This window comes from Labrus bergylta, chromosome 13 (assembly GCF_963930695.1).
Source record: "Labrus bergylta chromosome 13, fLabBer1.1, whole genome shotgun sequence".
Taxonomy (NCBI): domain Eukaryota; kingdom Metazoa; phylum Chordata; class Actinopteri; order Labriformes; family Labridae; genus Labrus; species Labrus bergylta.
The window spans coordinates 10,621,858-10,644,780 of NC_089207.1; the positions used below are offsets into that span (position 1 = coordinate 10,621,858).

Here is a 22,923-nt window from a genome sequence, read left to right on the forward strand (position 1 = left end):
AAAGTTTAAAAGTAACATTAAGTTACAGTTTAACGGGCCTGACTCAGTTTAAAAACTGGTTTCCAGCAGGTTCCTGTTCTGCGGAACATGAAACATACACCACAGTCATGACACATCAAGACAAACACATTTACAGGACGTTCGTATGAGCTAGGCAAATACAGGACTTCCTAGTTTTTAACATGTCACTCCATTCATGTGAGTTTATATTTGAAGTATTTTAGATGCTTTTCCTGCACGTCGTTTACAGTATATGATGCATGTTGTATCCAGAAACTAAAAACTAAGACCCCTTTCTGTGTCTGAATCTCTCCTGCAGTTACAACCGCTGGCTGTGTCGGGCGAGAGCAGAAGATCTGTCGGACATCGCTGCACTGAAAGCTTTATATCAAACTGGTATGTGTTCATGTGTGAGGAGCACGGAGAGAGAGAGAGAGAGAGAGAGCGGGGTCGTGTCTTAGTTAGATCCTTGTCATTGTGATTCTGTCAAAACAGAGAGGCGTGTGTGTCTGATGATTCTTTGCCTGGTGAGAGTGTTTCTTTCACCTCATTGATCAGCACTGGTGGAGTACAAAACATCTTCATCTTCATCTCCTCTCTCTGACTCTAGCTCAATTCACTCTCATAACCAGTAGGAGGCGATGTTGCTGTAGAGATTGATCTGGTTGTTGCATTCCTAGGCCAGTTGTTCCCTGATGCCTCATTATAAATCATAATTGCCCTCTTAGCTTTTCTGAGCCTGTCAAATATTTAGACCCATGTTGTGAACTCGATGACCCCTCTTTCTCCTGACTTAAAAAAAGGTAAAATGAATGCAATAAAAATCAGACAAATAATGAAACCAACCAAAAATCACCAAACGTATTATCTCATGATCATCCTCAGGACTTTGGGGCTTTTGTTTTTATCTACCAGCTTCTCTGATAGTGTCCTCACTTTGCATAAAAAAATAAAATGATAAAAAAAAAAAACAGAAGACCTGTTTTTATAGTTTATCAGGTAATCAGGGATTTTAACTTTCTGTTTTTGTATAAAAGTTTGGTTTAGAAATGTTGAACTAGACAAGGAGTATTATAGATATGAAAATGATCAAAACGTAAAAGCGGGGTGCAAAGGTGGGTTAGTGTTGTTGTCTCATAGAGAGGAGGTTCCTGTTTGAATCCCCGTCTGACAGGAGCCTCTCTGTGTGGAGTCTGCATGTTCTCTCCGTGCAAGTGTAGGTTTTCTCCGGGACTCTAAATTGCCCGTAGGTGTGAATGTGAGTATGGCTGGTTGTCTGTCTTTTTATGTCAGCCCTGTGATTGACTGGTGAACAGTCCAGGGTGTAACCCCGCCTCTCGTCCAATGATGGCTAGGATCGCCCCCCCTGCGACCCTAAATGGGAAAAACTGTTCAGATAATGGATAGATGGAAAACTGAAAAGCAAAAACAGTTAAAGTTTTGGGCTGCAGGGAGACCTCAGTGCGACCCCAGCGATGAAGGGAAGTGAACGACTGAGAAAGAAAATAAAATCTATGGCTTCAAAGATGCCATTAAAAGCACCGGCACACTCCTCGTTTTAAATTTAGATCCTGATTGTACCTCATGGTCATGCGACAGGATGAAAAGATTTGTATTGTGTTCAGTAAAAGTAAAAATCAGGTTTAAAAAAAAACTCCAGCCCTTGATTATTGAACACAGAACCAGCATGAAAAAACTGTTTAAACAAAACACAGCCCTCTGAAGAATTTCACATGCACCGCAGAATACAAACACAAAATCAAGAACACCATCGAGTACACATGCGATGCGGCTGAGCTGCTGTAATACCAACCGCTTTTTTCTAAAGGAATGATGTCACTCCTTGTATCGGGATAGGTTTTGATTTGCACAGGGAGGCAGCGAGGCCAAGTGAGCTTAGAGGCTGCAGAGCGTTACACAGAAGGGAATTTCCGGGTAGTTAAGTTCGTATAACTGCGCTTACATTTTGGCAAACGGCAGAGTGGTAACTCAGATCAGACGAGACCGGGACATCTTAAAACTGCATATAAATCAACGCTGAAGCTTTTTAATTTAAAAGTCGTTATAACTGGTTTCATCCAATCAGAGGTGCAACAAACAGATTCTTACTTTAGAATCATTAAAAAACAGAAAATCAAGATCAGTGAGGAGTAAAAACCTTATGATTGTTTGGCAACATTTCATATTAGCGGTCAGAGGTCATATTCATTCTGCGATATATTGTCGTCTTGACTCGTGTGATGCAATTATCAAAATGCTGGAGTAAAATATTGAGGCGCTCTAATCAGATTTCCCAATTTGAATCACTGCGTCACCACTTTATGACTCCTCAAGGCATGAATGAGAAAAATGTGAACAGAGGATTACTGAAAGTGGGTAAAGAAGTAGATGATGTCAAATAACGGTGAAAAGAAGAGATGAGGCGTGATACGAGGTGAAACTGACACTAAGTCGCTGTAAATACATTAAACCTGCTTTTTATATTCCTCTGTAATGCTATGCCCCAAAAATCCAAATCAGCCGTGTCCTTATCCTGAGTTACCATTATTTTTCCACTCCTGTTATACAGTTATTGTATTTATCTAAAAACTAGTCATCGACTCAATTAACCAAATATTCTCAGCTTTTTATTAAATTTGTTACAAGGTCACAGGTAACATCAGTCTGCAACATTTTTCAACAAATACCTCTGTGGTTCTTTCGGAAACTTTGCAAATTGTATCCTTTCAAGTGGCATGCCAATTAACGAGGCGGTCAACAGACAAAGTGTGTGTGCCTCTGTTTCTGTCTTTTTTTAAGTTAACCTATGATTTGTAACCTTGGTGGAAATTGTGTGTGTCCAGGTGTGGATCTGTGCGGCAGGACAGTGATGGTTATTGTTGGACGAAACATCCCGGTGACCCTTATCGACATCGAGAAGGTAACAAACTAAAAATAAATAATAATATGTTTTAAAATAAAAAGCCTCTGTATTGACTTCACATCTGTATCTGTATTGAGCACTTCTATTGATGTGGGACACTGAGTGTTGTGTTTGTGTTGACACTTCTTACACAACCTATTTGCATGTCTTGTACTCTCATGTGCTTCTGTTTCATAAGATGTTTCTTTTTGCATGTTTCGAGCAGCTGTTTGTGTTTCTCTGTCACTGCTTTCTCATGTGCCTTCGGCCAACTACACAAATGTACTTTGTGAGTGTGCAGATGTATTTGTAGTCCTAAAGACCTTTTGTACACAAATACTGAAGAACTATTTGAGTCTACTGTTACTGACCCTTAAAATGAACCACCTCGTACGGACAGTGCTACTACCGTAAGAAAGTCAAACTTCACCTGTGAATGAAAAGGAGTCATCAGATTGAGTCTGTGTTTGTGTGTGTCTGTGTCTGTGTGTGTGTGTGTGTGTGTGTGTGTGTGTGTGTGTGTGTGTGTGTCTGTGTATATGTATGCAGGCTCTGCTCTACTTCATCCACGTGATGGACCACATCACAGTGAAGGAGTACGTCATGGTTTACTTCCACACACTGACCGGGGAGCACAACCACCTGGACCCCCACTTCCTCAAGAACCTCTTCGACATCGTTGATACCAAGTCAGTCTTTTTTTTTACACTAAAATATCAAAATTAATGGAAAATTTACTTAACCCATGTTATAAATATATTTTGTTGTGTACCTACATTACCTCACATATGTCCAACAGTTATCAAAGCCAGAGAAATCTCTAATTTTATAGTTTGAAATGGACGTGTCTTGTCTTGGTGGCCGCCATGACAGACACGTCACCTTTAGCGTTGCCATGGAAACACCTGATGTTATGTCAAAGACCGCTGCATAAGGAGCTGCCGTTCTGTTGCTGTGTGTGCTGCTGTGATAAAAGCATCATGTAAATTATACTCGGATACATTAGCTCGTCTGTAAACATCTTCTCTTCCTCAGGTCGGTTTTGCTCATTTGTCTTGATTACGATCAACTATAAGTTGGTTTTGATTTTGATCGGGGTTGGGGGGGAAATAGCAGAGAGAGTCACTCCCATGATTCCCCGCCAGCCTCGATGTCATCTTTTGAGAGCCCCCTGGTGGCAGAATTTAAATACTGTGCCTTTAAACTGATAAAAATAATACCTTAGCATCTCTGAGTAACTTCTTCTGGGAGGAGGGCTGAAATGTTAAATTTCTCACTTTGATTTAAAGAGATTTTTTGAAGTGAAATCGAAGGCTAATTCAATTCCACGCTGGCCTACTTTTTGTAATTTTGGCCTCTCTTTCTTCTGTTTTGTCAGAGACTCTGTAAGTCATTATTGCTTTAACATGCCATCCTCCCAAGCTCACATCTTTAAAGTTCTGTGCTGTATCGGTGTTTCAACTCTTTTGGCCAGTGATATATTTGATCATTAATTGCCAGAACTTGATATCAAACAAAGAGGATGAATTTTTCTTACAAGAAATTATGCTAAAAATGTGTTAGAAAAGTTCTCCAGATGGAACTTGGGTCTGACAGCTCCTTGGTATTAGGTTGCTTTTCTGTATTTAATCAATAAGGTACTTTGCTAAGCCATTTGCTTTCACTTAAAATAATATATTAGTGTATTATAAGCATTATCTCTTGCCTCCTCTTATCCAGATTTGTAGCTGGATTCAATAAAATCGAAACTCAAAAAAGCTCAATCCTCTGTTAGGCCTGGCTGTCATTGTGACTCAGGTTTGGCCTTCCATTTTGGCTCTGGTGACTCTGCTGACTTCTGCAGCTGCATCAAAGTTCAGATATATTGTTCATGCAACAGTGTGACACGGCCAAGGTAACAGTGTTTTGACTTTTGGAAAAGCAAAACGAGCTGTGAAATGTTTTTGCTCCTCCATGGGTTTTGGAAATCTGGCGGCCATATTTGGAGCAGGAAACCCAAACTGGGAGCGCGTGCTTTGGGTCATGTGTTTGGCGGCGACTCAGCCTTAATCAAAGGGTTCACAGTTTGGAAAGAAGATCCTTTAGCTCAGGATAGTCCTTTCATACATATCACTTACAGAACTTGAAATTAAACAGGCGTTAAATTTGAAGATATGGATTCAGTAGCTCCTCCAATTACAGCTCCAAATAGACAAAATGCTGAAGAATGTTGCAATGGATAGCCCATTTACTTTACTGTGTTTTACATTAAATCTAAACAGCATACAGACAAGTTATCTTATTGTGACAACATGTATTTCATTGCAAACGTGAAACAAACATCTTAAGATCAATATGTGGATGATGTTATTTATCCCTGGAACAGATGCAGTCAGAAAGTCGACCCTTTGTCTGATCTTAATATGAAATTCTATTGAGAAATGTTAAAAAAGTCCAAGACTGTGAATACACTGTGTCATCAAATAGACAATATTTGGACATCAAATACTTTACACATGGTGTCAGATGTTGAATAACATTTCATCCCTCTGTTTGCAGTCTGAGATAAATAACTACGGATGATGTGAAGTCAAATAGGAGCCACCACATCCTGCAAAAGAAAACCAGAACTGTTTAGAGTTTCAACAAGCCACCAAAATAGACCCCACAGTTCTGTGTTATCTACTGAAATGGGATACTTGAAACCCAATCGGGCGCTGTGCTGAATCCACTGTCTGCAGCCAAGGAGTGTTTGATTCTCTTTGAATATACCACAAATATGTCCAGCTGAATGAAGGAAAATGCCTTTGCTGTAATGTTAGAGAGTTCTCATTTGATGCAACAAGGAATTTGTTGAAAAAAAAAAGCATTTCAGATTCTAGTGTCTAAAGACGAAAGGAACACAAGCGGTCAGATGATGAGCGGCGCGGCGCCAAGCAAAGGTTAAGGCTAAGCTAAGTATGGTCTCGGTTTTCTGCACCGTCAAAATATAGCAAACTACTTACAGCATTCGGGTGACTTTTCATGCTTGTCCATGGTAGGCCAGTTTCAAATTGCATATTTGGCACATTGCCTTTGTCTTGTCTTCACTTAATTTAAAGTGTTCCAACACAGCTGAAGTCTTCGGCATTTTGTCTCCCCTTTAACGGCCAAGGTGAACTGAAGTGTGACGTTCACTGACCGCTGTGAGGATACGAATAAAAGAAAATAATGAATATTCAAATCACAAAATTAATAATCGTTTGCCTACCCGACAAACGGATAGCCGAATATTCAGGTCCAGCCCTAATGTAAGCATTAACATACTGGAATTTTTCTTTAGTGTTTAAGCCACAGTTCACTGTTTCTAAGCTTTGAAGCCAAATAACGTTGTTGCATATAGAACATTTAGGCATCCACAAAAAGGCAGAAACTAAACAAAAGAAAAAAATGGCAGGGCCAAATGAGGTTATTACACTTGCTCTCTTTCTAGTTTCTAGTAACCACAACCAAGCAAACTTCCTGTGTTGGTGGGAAACTCCATTCAGTCATTATGCACCTCTCAACCCCCGGGTTCCTTCAGAGAATGGTCATTCAGTTAGTTTCATCAAACCTTTTTTCAACCTTTTCTGTCTGGAGCCTTTAGTCAGGCCCTTAAATGAGAAATGTAGGAACATAGCCCTGATGTTTGCTCTTTATTTTACATGAGACGTATATATACTGCTGTAGTGCTTTGATTCAGGAAGTATATTTCAGAATTTTAAGAGAGTGAACAAAAAAGGAAGCTACCCAAAATGCCCCATTCATACAATCAACATGAAATAGGAATGAAGACACCTTCATTCAGTTTCCTCTTTCACTGGAACAAGGAAACCCCATTCATGTCATCAACAATAACCACGAGCATACGCAGCTCAGGATGAAACACTAATCACCTTAAAATGTCAAGTTTATTTAAAATTCCCCATACTCTGTACAAACTTTAAGCTTTGTCTCATGAAACCTTATTATTAAAATTCGTGCTGGTTACACTGCAATTAGCCATGGTACGGCAGTCGCCAACTTGCTGACTGTAATATTTTAAAGTTGATGCTTTTGTTTATCTGTTTTGTCCTGGATTTGCACTTCGCTTGTAGGAAAAAGTAGCAGAAAAAACAAAGATCTTGTTTCTTCTGAGACATTTGTCATTAGCAGTGACCTAGTCTTGGTGTCTCCCAATGTCTTTGTAAGCAATCATCCTCTACTCTTATTCCATTGCTAATTTTTTTTAAAGGTTGGTTTTATATGTAATGTATCAACAGACAAGCCCTAGGGACCAATGGAGCCAGCTCTGAGAGCTAAAGGTCACTTAAAGCTTGATCTAAAGGGGATCAACCCCTGTCAATGTCCTGTAGTTTCCCAAAATGTAATACTTAACTCTACAGCCAACCTTCATCTGCTAATATTAATCAAGTCTTACTTTATAACTTTCCCTTCCCAAGCAGTAACTTCTCTTTTGGCTCGGCATGGCAGTGTTGATCTTTTTAGGCAATGGAACCTTTAACCTTGTCCTGGCATGTCCAGCAACCAATAACCAATCGAGACATTGATTTGCTACAGATGCATTTAGGCTCCAGACAACCTAACCAGCAGACTAAAGTAAAAAATGGCCACAAGTTTTCCAAAGCTGTCAGGCTAAGTGGGGGATATGATGAATGCTTTCTTGAGGCAACAGATGAGCCTTTGATTCTGATCTTTATTTTGGTCCACAAGGGGTCCAGCATTGGACCAGAGCTGGAGCCGCACATCATTGTTTATTACTTCTGATTCATCTCTTGAGTTCGTCTGTCAATGAAAAGATCAGATTTCTCCCACTGTTGGCCAGTTGTTTTTTCTTATATGAACAGATGACTCTTACCACTGCCAGACCACCCTAATCTGTGTTTGGCTTGACAGTACAAACTGTTGCAAATGTGGCAGGTTATTGTCATTGTACTGCCATGAAATAGACTGCCAATTCTCCACCACCAGTGTGCTGAGTGGATTATAGATGACTTGACTATTAACATCATTCAGTCTGTTTGTTTTTTGATCATTTTATAATCATAGCTTAAATCAGCTTTGGTTCGTTAATGTTAAAGATTTACCCTGAAGGTCTGTGTCATGGGCCTGCTTTGGTATTATTGTCATATGTAAATCTGGGACTGGCAGAAAGGGTTGAAGCCCCCCCCTCTCCCCCATCTTTTAGACAAGAAAGCTGAGAACTTGCTTCCAAATATTAGGAAAACACTATCTTAACTGGCTTGTATTGGCTCGGTTACCTCAGGATTGCTTCTAGTCCCTTTGAAAGATGGCTATGACCATATCTGTAAATGGTCACTTTCAATCCCTGGATGTAATTATCGTATCTGCTGCTTTAAGCCAATAATGTGGTTTTCTTGCTTTAATGGACCATGATTTCCAACACACATTAGGGTGGTTTGCAGCCAAGGGTGAAGTGTTTGGGTTTAGGGTCAGTTCCTACTCTCAGTTCATGGGTCTTTGCCATATAATGGTGGGTTGCTCCCTGCTGTGTCAGGACTGTGTATTGTCCCTAGTAAAGGAGTTCATTTTTGATTTCCAAGAGGCTTTATCAATAAAGGGAGAGACAAAAATCCCTGTGGACATGGCAACCAAGGTCTAGTCCAATTAATAATGTCGTAGCCGGTTACATATCGATGGCAGTCATTCCACATTGATCCCTCTAACATCATTGAGACCTGTCTTAAAAAAACATCTCACCCTCACCCAACCAACCCCAAAACAGAATAACATTGCAGTGATATACCTTGGACATTGTCTAATGATAATTTGAATAGCGACCCTAAAATCAACAACAAATCAAAGCCATGAAGCGTGATGTAGCACTGGGCTGTTTGGCAAGGGAACTATTCACAACCCCCAATTAGTATCAACAGCTACCACCTTGGGTGTTTACAAAATGGCCTTTAAAGCACTTTAACCCACCCCCATATTGGGTACGTTTGTAATTGGCCTGACCTAAATCAAGTTTGATGGAAATCTATCAGAATGTGACAAGGCCAGAAGTAGGAGCCAGAGAAAATAAAAACATTTCCTCACATATTTGTCTGATGCCCAGGGTACAACGAACCAGACTGTTGAAGGAGGGGGAAGTTTTTGAGAAGGTGAAGCTCTCTTTTTACTTCTGTTCCAATCCCTCACCTCATGAGATCATGGAGACAAGTCACTCAAATGAGTTTTCCTTGCAGACTGATTTGGCTCACCATGAGGGACAAGATCAGGATTTCAGCTAACGTGGTTCTCATGTATGAATAGTTTTGATCAGGGCGGCATTGTACAATAGTTTGCTTTGGCTTCCATCAACAAACCATTAATTATCCCATCAAAGCATCTGTCCACTACGGATTAAACATGATACAACCGACACATTTGCCCAATATTTGCTCTGGCATTTAAAATAATACAAAATTATAATTTGTATTTGATAACCTGTCAACGGTCTGATTTGTTGGAGGTACTGGAGGCCATAATGGAAATCATGCCATTACTTACCACTCACATTGTCTTGTCAAGAACCCCATTTTGTCAATCAGGACTTCATCGTGGCACCAGAGGAGTCTGGATCAGGTTAACCTCAGAACTTAAAACAATGATTAATTTCGGATACATTTTCTCTTGTCTTGTCCAATTTGAATGATAAACCATCCATTTTTTGTAATGTTTTAACTCTGAATGAACCCAACATCTTAGAGTGTAACAAAACCAAATCCAGCTGACAAAGTCATTCATCTTCATTCGGTTGAATAATAACAATCTGAACTGTTTGTTGAATCACCTCAAAGTGACAAGTTTGCTGATTTAAGAACGATTATATTTATATTATAAGAAGAATTATATTTGAATGGAGATTAATTTTTCTCTCATGTTAGTGAGTGAGCAACAAATTATATGTTGATCAGGATTTTGTTAGTTGATTTATGACAAAATGCCAAACTGCCTCTACATAAGTATAAGGGTTAAATGCTGACATATCACATAAAAGATGACATATTATCCCCCTTTTCCACCTTTTCAAATAGTCCCCTGTGGTCTAAATGCTCTCTCAGAACGCTCCATTTTGGTGTGTGTGTCTCTTTAAATGCAATGAGCACCCCCTGAGTTTTCCCAGTAGACATCCCTCCTTCACTAGCGAGAATAAAAATGGCGAACCAGCAAAAAAGTTTTGCTCTAGGCTGGAGGTGAAGTCTATGTGTGTAGATACCAGGGGGGGAGTTTTTTTATTTTTATTTTTTGTTATTATTTTCTTTAAACCAGAATCCCACTGTGATGTCACAAAGAGAGTAAATCTGAAACAGAGCATTTTCTCTGTGTTGTAAGACTTATGTAGACCACAAACAAAGGACTGGATGGGTTTATTTCACATTTTGTGGGTCTGTAGACACTCAGGTTACTCAAATAACTGTTCAAAAACATTGTAAAATTTGATTTTTCATAAAATGTCCCCTTTAAATATTTTTTCAGGCTTTTTATGCCTTTATTGTAGAGATAGGACAGTAGATAGAATGAGAAATCAGGGACAGAAAGAGTGAGGAATGACGTGCAGGAAATGAGCCACAGGTCAGATTTGAACCTGTGCCTTCCACTTTGAGGACTACAACCTCTGTACATGGGGTGCATTCCCTGACCACTCAGCCCCCGGCATCCCAATTCTTATCAACATAAAGTGCTATGTTAGCATGGAAGTTTTATGAACAGTCTTCTGGGGCATCAAAGACCTTCTCATAAATGCGTTCACTCCGTACTTGGTTCACCACCTTTGTGACACAGATATTCTTTCATTTTAATCTCTAAATTCTCTAACAGTTTCGAAGTCAGTCAAAAGCTGCTGAGGTGCTCTTGAGCAAAGGACCTGAACCCCCCCCTCACCAGTTTAGGAGCACTTGCTGTGTGCATAGAATAGAATAGAATTACTTTATTGATTCAGCCTGTGTGTGCAGCATGTCTCAACAACAGAGTGTAAAATTGAATTTCCCCTCACGGCATTAATAAAGTATATCTTCTTTCTTCTTCCAGCTCCACACAGTTTAGGCAAACATTCTCCAGGCGAAGGTCTAAGTTTACATTTCATTGCATTACATCAGCTTTACATACTTTACACTCTGCACATGTGTTAAAGTTAGAGTGCTGCGTAAGAGGCTGAAAAGAATGTGCAGTGTTTCTGTGCTGATGGCTGACTTGGAGCTGATTGTCTGCACACACAGTAATATTCTTTGGGACAGCAAATACAGTGACCTCACACACATCTTGTCTTCTGTTTCAGGAAATGAATCCCTTGACTTCATCTCTGTCATACTCTTCATTTGAACACACACTCTGTTTAATGTCTCTGCTGTCTCTTAGAAACAGTGAGTCATATAAGGGTTACGTGCTGAAGTTTTGTGTCTTTTGTATTTTAGGTTCAAAAAGAATTTAAAGGCCTTCTACTATGTACATCCAACGTTTCGCTCTAAGGTAAGATTATGTTGCACAGTGAAAAAGAATGATACTAGCATAAATTGTGATTGTTCTGTTCATCAACTAGTTGTTCTAGCATCTTATACATTCTTGTGAAACCAATTTTCTTTTGTGGTTTTATGTGTGAGACTTTCTACTAAACTTTGATCAGAGAACTCTTATCCAGTGTTGACAAACTTACCCACCATGATGAGTAAATTGTGAAAATACAATAAAACACGTAATCACTACAACATTTGCGGTAGAGCAGCATAATCGCTTAAAATACCAAAGTGGTTATTTATCTACTTCACTCTTTTCAAAAAAAAAATTTTGTTTTGAAAAAGCCCTGACATCTCCAGAATATACAAAATTATCCAAAACCAATATGTTGTCCAACACGGTGTATCTCTGATCCTGATGCGTGATGTGTATTAAGTACGTGTTTGTTGTCAGAATAACACATCTAGAAAATGTTGCGGACTTGTTAGTGATTGCATTCTGACTGCTTTCTCGTTTATTTCTATTTCATTGTTGTTTACTTGACCTGTTCTTTACTGTTCTTCCGCTCTGGGATCATTAAAGTTGCATTAGACTTGTTCTGCTGTTTCATTAGAAGTAGTGTTTTTGTTTTGTCTTTTGTTAGTTGTTGAAGGAATAATATCTTGAGATCAAAGTCTATCCATAACCGATGAACTGATAACTTAGTTATAACTTCCCACGGTTTCACTCCAGGTCTCGACGTGGTTCTTCACCACCTTCAGCGTGTCTGGGATAAAAGACAAGGTTCGCTACTTGGACAACCTGCAGCAGCTCTTCACCGCCATCAAACCTGAGCAGATCGACATCCCTCCATTCGTCCTGGAGTACGACGCACGGGTAAGCATCAAAACACACATTAGGACTAAATGTAATCATGACTTTCAATCATTGACATTTAACATCAGATGGATGATCATTGGTTTGTTTATGGAACTTTTAACCGACCACGATGTAGCCTCAGGGAGTAACAGTCAACTTCCCCGAGCTTCAGGTTTAACCATCAGCTGTCGATAAAGTCCATCAGGACACAACTTCCTTAACTTTGTGCTGCAGGCCGCACTCACATACTTTGAGTTTACTTACCACTGAATGAGACATGAGACGACGTAGTTTCTACACAATGCAAGAGATGAGCTGAGGTCCGCTTCTTGGGCAACGGTGGGTGCAGACAGAGCACTGAGGGAACACTACTTTCAAAATCATGCTAGTTTTCCAAAATTACCAACCCTGCCTTTAAATGAATAACTTCCTTTTCTGTATTTCTGTGTTCATAGAAGCAAAGAACAAACACAGTCATCATGTAGAGTCACATGTTGTAGCGCAGCATGTCTCCTGCTGCTTATTGTGTTTTAATGAAATGACTCCCTTTTGTCCTCACATAACAAATCTAAACACATATGTTTTTTTTGTTTAAACCCTTTTCATTGGCTGGTTTTGAAAGGATGAGAAGCAGAGCAGAGATCCATTACAGAAAAAAGCTTTGATAATTTATCCATGTTTGATGTTTCTTCTTCTTACTGATGCAAACCAGAGGAGAGGAAATGGAGTAACAATCAGTGCATGACTTACTCACTGTGTGTGTGTGTGTGTGTGTGTGTGTGTGTGTGTGTGTGTGTGTGTGTGTGTGTGTGTGTGTGTGTGTGTGTGTGTGTGTGTGTGTGTGTGTGTGTGTGTGTGTGTGTGTGTGTGTGTGTGTGTGTGTGTGTGTGTGTGTGTGTGTGTGTGTGTGTGTGTGTGTGTGTGTATCTTAAGAAATTACACCAATTCATCAGAGTGCTACAACCTCAATTAAACTGAGATCGTCCAGAATACTCTGTGCTAATTTCTCTTTAGAAATGTGCGATCTGATGTGAAGCTGATTGAATGAACTCGCTGATATCAGACGTTTGATTTAAAAACACTCTGGTGCTGATAAAAACAAGTAACTGCAGCTTTATGAAACGTCTCTCTTTTACACCGATCTCTGACACAGAGCTGCTGGCGGAAACGTTGAGACCACCAAACTGAGGTTCATGACCGTTCTGAATTCGAGCCAGTTTGTTTAAAAAGAAAAAATATGTCAAATTAAAACATCAGAAAGTCTTCATGTCCAGTTCTTTGGATACAAATGAAAGATCCAGTGGTCATGTTTGTATCCTCTATGATCCGTTATTGGCTTGTTTTTGACTCTGTATTTTGACTTCGTGGTTTGTGAGGTTTGTGTTGGCTGATAAAAGTATAAACATGTGCCTCGTCTTCGGTCGTATCTTGGATTGAGGATGAGAATGGAGGCGGACTCAGCCAAGTTGAGATAAAAAACCTTTTGTGTTTCGGATTCTTCTGACAGGATTTGCTGAAGGTCACATGAGAGGTATGATGTATGCAACAATCTGTCATGGCATGGCATGATTTATCACCAGGCGGGACTTAATTTTGAATTTCTATGACAGTTCAATAGTAGTGAAAGCAACACTTTAGGGTAGAGCCCGACCGATTAATCAGCAGATATTATCATATCCAGTGACTATCATTTGGCTGCTTTTATCACAGATATGCGCCGATATTAAGAGATTTATTTTACCAGTTCTCTTTCTGACTGTCACCAGTAGAGGGCGCTATATGGATTACAACAAACATCATATCTCTCCCCATTAGAGATATCGATATCGGCCACATAAATCCATATCGGTCGGGCCCTAATAGAGCTCAACAGTGTGATTCTAGAATTTAAAATCCCATTCATTTTCTCCATAGATCTGTTTATTATCCATGATGTCATAATAGCAATCACAGGTAGACTGACCAGGAGCTACCTGAGTATGAAACAATGGTTAATGCTCCTGCTGAAGTTGATGACAGAAAAAGGAACTCACTGTGGCTCAAAACTAAATGAAAGCAGCTAAAGGGAACCTTTGGAAAGTGAATAGTCTAATGTCATGAGGTGGATTTTACTTTTGACTCGTCAACTGAGCCGTCTTGGAGTTTGTTTTTTTTTTTAAATGAAATGAGACATTTAAAGGTGCAGCGCTGTGACCTATATTTGCCCTTGAGTCAGAAGTAATTACTGTTTTAGTCAGACGCAGAGTTCCTACCTCTGTCTGATCACTATTAAGATTCTGTGCTGCTGCTGTCAGTGTTCACTTAAATGAAACTGTTCCAAAGGTCAGCCTCGGTGTCTTTCAGAGAACTTTACCACCAGTATGTGAACACAAAGAGTTTGATTCCCCTTGAGCCGTAGCACACTGTATTTCCCTCTTTCTCAGCACTGCAGCAAGCCAATGAACTGGGCAATAACTTTCATATCAACACGTGTCCGTTTGCTCTGCTGGGCTGAATTACCACGCCGCTGGAAACAGTCCAGGAAACACTGGTTCCTTTAGTTCATTTAAAGGAACCCTGATTCAGAGAAAAACAGTAAACACTCGACATCACAGATACGCTGTGAATGCAGTTCTTTGAATCAACCTGAGGAGATATGGAATAAATATAAATCTGACAAGTTGTCACGTCAGCGTTTCTACGACCACAAAGCAGAGAGGAACTCTAAGACAAAGATGATGTGCAGTAACATATACAGCTCGGATTGCTTTGTGGAGCTTCATATTGACTTTACAGCAAAGTTTAACAATTAAAGATTCTCAATTTAATCATCCAGTGTCACTGCTTTCAAAGTTCTGTTTTAGCTCCAAACAGACACAGTCAGTCAATATCTGGAAAGAAAGATGCAGCGTTTCATTCGGCAGATTTACAGCCTCATGTGTTTCCTTCAGAAGTTGGTCGAACCAAAACTGAACTAAAAGAGAGTTCACATCAGATGAGAAAACTTACTTCATTTCTCATGCATGTGTTTATGTTAAGCTTGCGATCATGTTCTCAAACTTAAAGGGGATGATATGAAAGTGTTTTGATCACAACAAAAAACAACCAAAAAAATAAATAATGGGGCTTTCACAGTTGCAGAAAATGCCTGAAAAACTCCTGAAGTTTGCAGGAGGAGATGTTTGTGCGAGTTTCTCCTGAATTCACCTCGAGTCAGTGAGACGGGGTGGCGACGTTTATATCCTGTGACTGCTGCACAGTGCATAGACTGTATGCAACAATCTCTGTGCACACATTTAAACGGCTGCATTCTGTTTTCTGTTCTTCTCCTTTTTTTTTTTTGTCATTGGGATTCTGTTGAACTACACGTAGCATGGATATAAAGGCCGATATTCTCTTAATAGCGTCATATAGTCGACTCTGTTGCTTCGTCCGCTACTTCCGCATCTTTTACCTCAGGAGAACCCCCCCGCCCTTCTCCCACTGTGAAGACGCTGTGCTGATTTTTGGATGCAGGTGCTTCTGACAATCCTCCTTCAGATGTCGTTCATGAGGCCGACTCAATTCTCAAGTTGCAAGTCAAACTGTAAACAAACGTAACAAACAAAAAGGAAGTCCTAGCCGGGCGTCTTTTAACGCGAGCCGCCAGCTACACCTTAATAAGTTGGCCATTTCCTCCCCTCATTGAAAGATGATAACCATCATGATCCAGGACTGATGAGAGCTTTATATCTTCATCTCTATCATGATTGCATCTTTATAGTTATCCTTGATTTGGAAAACTCTTGAAGTTTTTACCTTTTGTTTTTTTACTCTGAGTTTTTTAGCGACAAAGTCCACGTAGAGAGAATGAAGAGGTGAAAAGAAGTGGCTAAATTATGGACTTATATTTCTGAGACCTGGCTTTTAAACTTTGTGAAAGAACAACTCACCATTGTCTTGTTCTTTTAGCCTAAACAATGATCTTTTCTTAAAGCTAACCAAGTCATTCTGGTGTCTCTATTGTTCAACAAAGGCTGCTCAGTTTGGTTAAGAGACTAAAACTTCAGGTAATTAAACCCCTTTCATGTTTCAAGAAAGCTTTCATGAGAACCTTTTCTTTGGTGATATTTCAAGACTTGAATGTTTAGTCTGTTTTTTCAATCGCAGGCATGGTTTATCTTCTGTTATAAACCTTTTTCTCTTCCTCTGTTTCAGATCAATGGACCCCAGAATCCCTCCCAGTCTTCAGGTCTGTGACAGGAGACCATCAGACCTCCCTGCTGGGTTAGACGAGGGAGCTGTCAGTCGGGCCAAATGGAAGCAGTTTATGGACGTGGTGTTTCCAGTGTGGTCTGAACTCCTAACCTCCGCTTGAAGCTCTGAACCATACTGAGGGAAACTCTCCTTTTGTTCTGCTTCTGCCAAAAGGACAAAATTAACTGCCTCCGCCCACATTTAGCAGCGTGAGGCCCGGCCAGCGGTCACTCTCTCTCACCACTGACGACTATTTGTGGATCTGGTTTGGTTTCTGGATTATGCCTTACACTGGGAGTTCTTATTCTGCAGTTTCCTCAAAAATCCTTAAATATGAAGCGTAATGTCACGTCCGACAGTTTACTCAAAGCCTTTTCCATCGTGTGGTCGTATCAGACGTCCTCGCCCATGTCTCAGAATACTGTCACACTCTTCGTATGCTGGAGGAAGGTGACGTCTGTCTGGAGTCCCGTCTCGTTCTGGACCGCACCACACAGGACGGCATGAAGCACCGGGTGAAGTGAAGAGTAATCCTGAGTTTTTTTACACGAGCTGGAATTTCCCACCTCGTACTTCATTATAACAACCTCTGCTTTCGCATGCACACACATTTGGAAAACCCCCGAGACAAGAATAATTAATGTTTAGAAAAAAACCCTGCTACTTGTGCAACGGCTAATTACATCTAATTTGAGCTAGCTTGGTATCATACAACATTAGATTTTGAAATCACACCAAACAATCAAACAATGTTTCAGTTAAAGGAAGAATGTGCAACTTTTTAAAGCAGTAGAAGTCGCCCTTGAGCACCAGCATGAAACCAAAACAAACTGCTGTTAGGCCACACCTCCGCTCTCCTGCAGCGACACACCTCCGACTCCTCTCCACTCATGTTCACATGAAGGAGTTATCAATTAGAACACATCATAATTAACCCGCGGTTGACAAAATTGTCCTTTGCTCGAGCTGCAATGGCCTGTGTCCTGCATTGTTGTGTTAACAGGCTAATGTTAGCGCTCTTTAGTTCGTAGCTTCATATTGCACATTAATTGACACAGAATGAGCGTGATCTAAAAACACTTCATCAAAATAAGCAGTGATTATGTTCTTATTCTTTTCTCTAGTCTTTGACTTAAACAGCTTTTATACACAGGGCCGTCCCCTCCATGTAAACATGATGTAAACACAGTGCTGACAACAACACAGCCAGCGGGACTCGAGCTTCTCACTCATTGTAGACAGTCATGACTCAGAGAGACATTTACACAGGATAGACTTGATTTATGATTTATTTATGTGTAAAATGTTGCACATTCTTCCTTTGAGAGATCTAAAGGAATAGTTTGGAGATTGATACCAGCCTCATATTTGCACGTTAAATGAAAAGCTACTTCTGTGCCACTTAAGTTTGTTTGAGCACAAAGTCTGAAGATGGGATGAACATCAAACTCAAACAGAAACACGTTCTGCTTCGTTTATTTTGCACAAAAACATTAAACTTGTCATTTAGTTAAGTTTAAAGGTGGTTTAAGGTTTATGTTCCTCACTTTTAAACAGAAGTTTGAGATCATGATAAATACACAAACGGGACATTTATCCCCTTTAGCTAACATCTTTACATATCCTTTAAACTCGATATCAACTCAAAGCTTGTTGGTGGATTTAAGTCAATGTGTTGGGAATGAAAAGAAGTGATGCTCTTCTCGTTATCATGCATCTGACATCTTCATCACATCCGTATTCTTTGACTCCACTTTGAGTCTGAACTTTGCCAGCTTCTTCGTTGCCTTTTTCCATGCAGGGATTTTGTAATTTCCCACTTAACGGTGGGTCTTCAAGGCAGCAGGGAATCACATTTTGAACTTTTTCTCACTAATCTTGTAAAATGTAAAGCTTCTATAATCGAACAGTCGATCTGGAGGAAATTAATCTTCAGTAATTAATTACACATTTGATTGATTGTTAATCTTTTGGCCCAAAACTGAAACTCGACAATCTGCTACTTTTTTTCTCTTTTTGCATTTTTATTATTTAAGTTCTTTTTGGACGTTTGGTTGCACAGAAAATAGAAAACTTGTCACCAAGATGTTGTTTTTTTTTTTTAAACATTATGGGCATTTTTTCATTTCTTCAAACTTGTAGATGAATCAAGATGTATTTACAATAGAACAATCAATCATCTGCCTCGATCATTAAGTCCTCTTTCTGTGGAGGGAGATCTAACAATTGTAAAGTCGGCCTTCATGTCAGGATGAAGGTTTTTGTTTTCTGCAGATGTAACTCACAGCTGTATGACTCAACGAGGCGGTCAGGAGATTATACATCAAACATCAAATAATATTCAAGTGCTGCACTCATGTATTGTCTGTTTGTCTTTTCTGTCTCATGTCAAATGTTACATTTAGTCTTGTCACATTCAGCCGCTTGTTTCCTCTGATATCTTTGGTTAAACTTGCTGTCTCACTCATGAGAAAACTCAAACAGGAAACAATGAAAACTGAAACATCAGTTTTCATTGTTTCCTGTTTGAGTTTTGAGTCATTCCAACCCTCGTAAGAATCAGCTGAATTCTCTTCCCCCCTCATAAAAATCCTCTATGAATAAGTCAGTCTTCATTCTTTTTTATAGATGCTAATTACAGACCAACTATTTTCATTAACTGTTAATCCTTTCTGCCTTTTTTTGCAGAAAGATTCCAAACATTGGCTGCTTCCAGCTTCCTAAATGTTGGGGTTTGCAACTTTTCAAATGTTGGTTTGTAAAAAGAAGCTTTTCAAAGCTTTTTACAGGCTCAAAAAAGAACCAACCTTCTTGAACATGTTCTTCAGATTTACAAAAAAATGAAAGCAAAAAGTAATCAATTGTTGCTACGCTTGTCACTTTTGATTTCTTATATCAACAGTTAAACTGCAGATGATTCATAAGTTGCTCAGTTGAAAAAAAGTTAAAAAGACAAGTTTTAAAGATCCTGTGAAGTGTTGCCTTCAAAACACATTTTTAATGAAGCTCTGAAACCGAATACATCGAATAGAGAGAAACCGAAAAAATCCCTTGAGTCCAGAAGATAAAATCTGGAATTGTTTGTATTTGTGTAACAGCTCTAAAGCTGCCTGCAGCATGAGATTTATTTGTTCCTGTTTGTCATGTTAGTCCCTGATTTCCTTTTTGTTTGCACAGTTAGTTTCTTCTTCACCTGTTTTATTCACAATGTAAAAATGTTTGATTTACCTTCATGACGGGGGATTACAAATCAAAACAAACATTCTCTAACATTCCTGTCTTTGTCTAAACTTTAAAGCAGACCTGATCTGACCAATAGGTAACACTATCACAATCATGTCGAGTCACTCTCACCGTGTAGTTCTGTCGTCACCGGGCACGCTGCTGTATTTCCACACACTCTGCACCTCAGTCATCTGCACATCTTTAAATCATTTCAGCTCTTCAGGAGAGAAACGACCTCTCGCTGCTCGTCCTGCTCAAAGCTCAAACATGGACGTCCTAACAGATACATCTTTTATTTAGAAATCCTGATACAGAAGCATGACGGTACGGACCAAACAGACTTTAGCTGGAAACTTCTTAGAGTGTAACTTTCACAATGTTGTGTTTTGTAGATTTGATCGTCTGGGAGACTTGATGAGCCAGTGGTTCAGAGACATTTAATCGATTGTACTCCAAAAAAAAATGAATAAACAATCAATCAACCTGTACTGGAAATGCAGTCGAGCTGTAAAACTGCCTTTAAGTCTTAATAATAAAAACAGAGGTCCCATCCAGTCAGGTGAACCGATGACAGAGAAGAAATAAAAACACTGATTTTCATCACCACAACATAATAAAGGGCCCTGATGTGCTTACAAAAATAAGATTTAAAGTCTGAAAATGTCGTAAAGATGAATCTGGAGTAAATCTAATGTAACTCTACGATTGTGCTTCCCCTTCGTCTGAACTCTGTCATGAATGTACAGAAATGATGAGCCAAATATTGACATCATGGAAATGTCTTGTGATGTGATTTCAAAGCGATGACAGGAGGGTCGAGTGTCAGAAACTCCTTCAGGGATTTGTGTTCACACTTCCTCTTCTGTCCGTTTGTTTTTTGATAAACACTGATTCAAATGATTTTTTTGTTCTGTAAAGGTGAAAATGTACAAATAAAAACACATGTATGAAATATTGATTTGGATGTTGAGAGTCTTTAATTTGGGGTCAGAGCCGAAAAGAAATAAACGAGGAGGGGAGAAAAGTTGTCTGAGTTGCTGCATTGGGGTTTATGTTTGAATTTCATTTTAACGTTCAGATTTATTTTGGGGCTCTTTTGCCTTTAATTGGGGAGAGAGGACGGAGGACGGAGTTGGAAATCGGGGCAGGAGAGAGTGAGGAGCCACAGGTTGGAGTGGAACCTGGGCCTCCTGCTGTAAGGACTTCAGCATTTGTATGTGCTCTCTAACCAGCGCACCATTAATTTTGACTTGAATCAAATAAATGAGCTCTAATTAAAAAGTCAACTGGACCGTCATGACATTTGTAACATCAGCCGCAGCACTTTGAATTCTTTGCAGGGATGAATCAAAAACACATGAAGAGTCATATGTTGTGCATTTACGTCGATGTACTTGGAATACTGTGCACATTAACCACGCTGAATTCCAACCATCCAGAAAGGGAAAATGAACGCCATCACTCACAGCTGATAGGTGATGAAAGGAGAACGAAGTTGTGAAATATTTCTGTGTAATGTCAAGCTGAGGAGGCCAACAGAGTCGGCTAAAACATGTTGGAGAACGTAGAGTCTGTGCTGCAGCCAAGCTTCTGTGAAGTGAAAATCTTTCTTAAAATAGAGCGTACATTTGAGGCGTTTTCATGGATCCTCCCGTGGCGTTCAGTTCAAACGGTTCTGGATGACTGTTTTCTGGAAGAAGACTTACAAGCTGAAACCGCCTTCAGCTGCTGTGTTCTGATACGATGAAGTCGGACTAAAAGTAAAAAGGTAATGAAGAAGAACGGAGTGGTAAACATGGCTGTACATCCCTTTCACTACATTATCAAAAAGAAGTAAAGGGTGACTTTCAAATCTGGATCTTTACACTTATTTTTCAAGGTCCCTTATGCAAAATTGTGTATTATGATCAAATCCGACATGTCCGACAAATCCGCATCCATTCCCCACTTTCTCTATTCCCGATTTCCGACTCTATCCACAGTCCTGTCTCTACATTAAAGGCAAAGTAAAGCGGATATTTGCTAAATGTCAGGGTTATGTCAATAATCTCTCTAAATGTCAGGGTTATGTCAATAACCCTGACATGTGTTTTTACGTTTCTAAAATGTAGTCCTACGCCTAGACTTATACCATAACTTATCAAATTCAGAGCCCTTGTGTGCGCTGTCCCTTTAAGAACACAGGAAAGATGGAGACCCATAAGTGGCTGAATCAGAAGATAAACAGCAGGTGTTGCACTCAGAGTGTTTTTCCCCCCACCTGTCTCCCCTTCCCCACACAGAAAACAGCATCATGTTCCAGGAAGTGAAGAAGTGGCTCCGTGCTGATTAAAAACCTCCAACCTGCACATCTGCCCTCAGCTGCACCTCCCGTCTGTTCACCTGCCCACATCCTGCTGACCGCTGAGCCACTCTTTCATCACGTCCCATCCTCGGCTTTTTAATCTCTCTATTTGTTCACGCAGGATTAAAGTAGCGGGCAGGGGGATGAGGGTGGAACGACGCTGCTGTCTCTTCTGTAAATGAAAAGCTGGAGGTGAGTGGAGGAGCAAATCCATCTTTTATGGACCTCCCTCTGTGACAGGCAGGGATTAGCTGGTCACAACAGAGAGGCGGAAAACACAGGAAACCATCAAGGAGGCTTTGGAGAGGGTTCAGATTACACTCTGACAGGTACAAAAAAAAGAGTTGTTTTTGATGCCCTGAAACAATCAAACAAAAGATGAGCTTCATCTACTTCTGCCGATATGATCACTGTGAGGATGTTAAAGTTCACCTGCACGACCTTTAACCCACACATCAGCCTCTCAATAGGAGAATCACTGCAGAGCTTAGGACTCTGAAAGACTGAAAACAATCAAAGAAAATGAGATGCACCTGAGACGAAGGTTAAAATGTAATATTTCCTCTTTTTTTCCCCCTTTATTTCAACAAGTGATGCCGGGGAGGTCACGTTTATGTCTGTTTGTCAGCAGAGTTAAAAAAAACTTTTAAACAGGAAAAGACGTGTTTGTACATACTGCTGTTGTAAGGCGTCGGCCCCCTTCTGCATATTTCAAGCAGTTTCGAGATGTTGAATCGGCGTCAGTCGGTGTTGGTGCGGTTGGTCAGAGGAACCACTCTGATTGGCTCTTCAGGTAAGCGACTCAGTACGCAGGAAGAAAAACGGAAGCGACGAAAGCAAGTAAACAACTTCCATTAGAAGTACCTTTATTACGAGTGGTGAGCGTCAGCGGCGTGAAAATTTACTTCTCATATCATAGCAACGG

At 40.0% G+C, this 22,923-nt stretch overlaps 1 protein-coding gene across 1 annotated transcript in view; it reads left to right on the top strand.

Moving 5' to 3' along the window:
• gdap2 (ganglioside induced differentiation associated protein 2) overlaps positions 1-20,612 on the top strand; it is a 37,198-nt gene extending 16,586 nt beyond the window's left edge. Inside the window, exons 9-14 of the mRNA XM_020631990.3 lie at positions 320-396; positions 2,844-2,920; positions 3,452-3,591; positions 11,317-11,371; positions 12,089-12,232; positions 16,391-20,612. Of these exons, the coding sequence (XP_020487646.1) occupies positions 320-396; positions 2,844-2,920; positions 3,452-3,591; positions 11,317-11,371; positions 12,089-12,232; positions 16,391-16,432 (535 nt within the window). The 3' untranslated portion in view covers positions 16,433-20,612. The remainder of the gene's footprint in view (positions 1-319; positions 397-2,843; positions 2,921-3,451; positions 3,592-11,316; positions 11,372-12,088; positions 12,233-16,390) is intronic.
• The last annotated feature ends 2,311 nt before the right edge of the window (positions 20,613-22,923 follow it).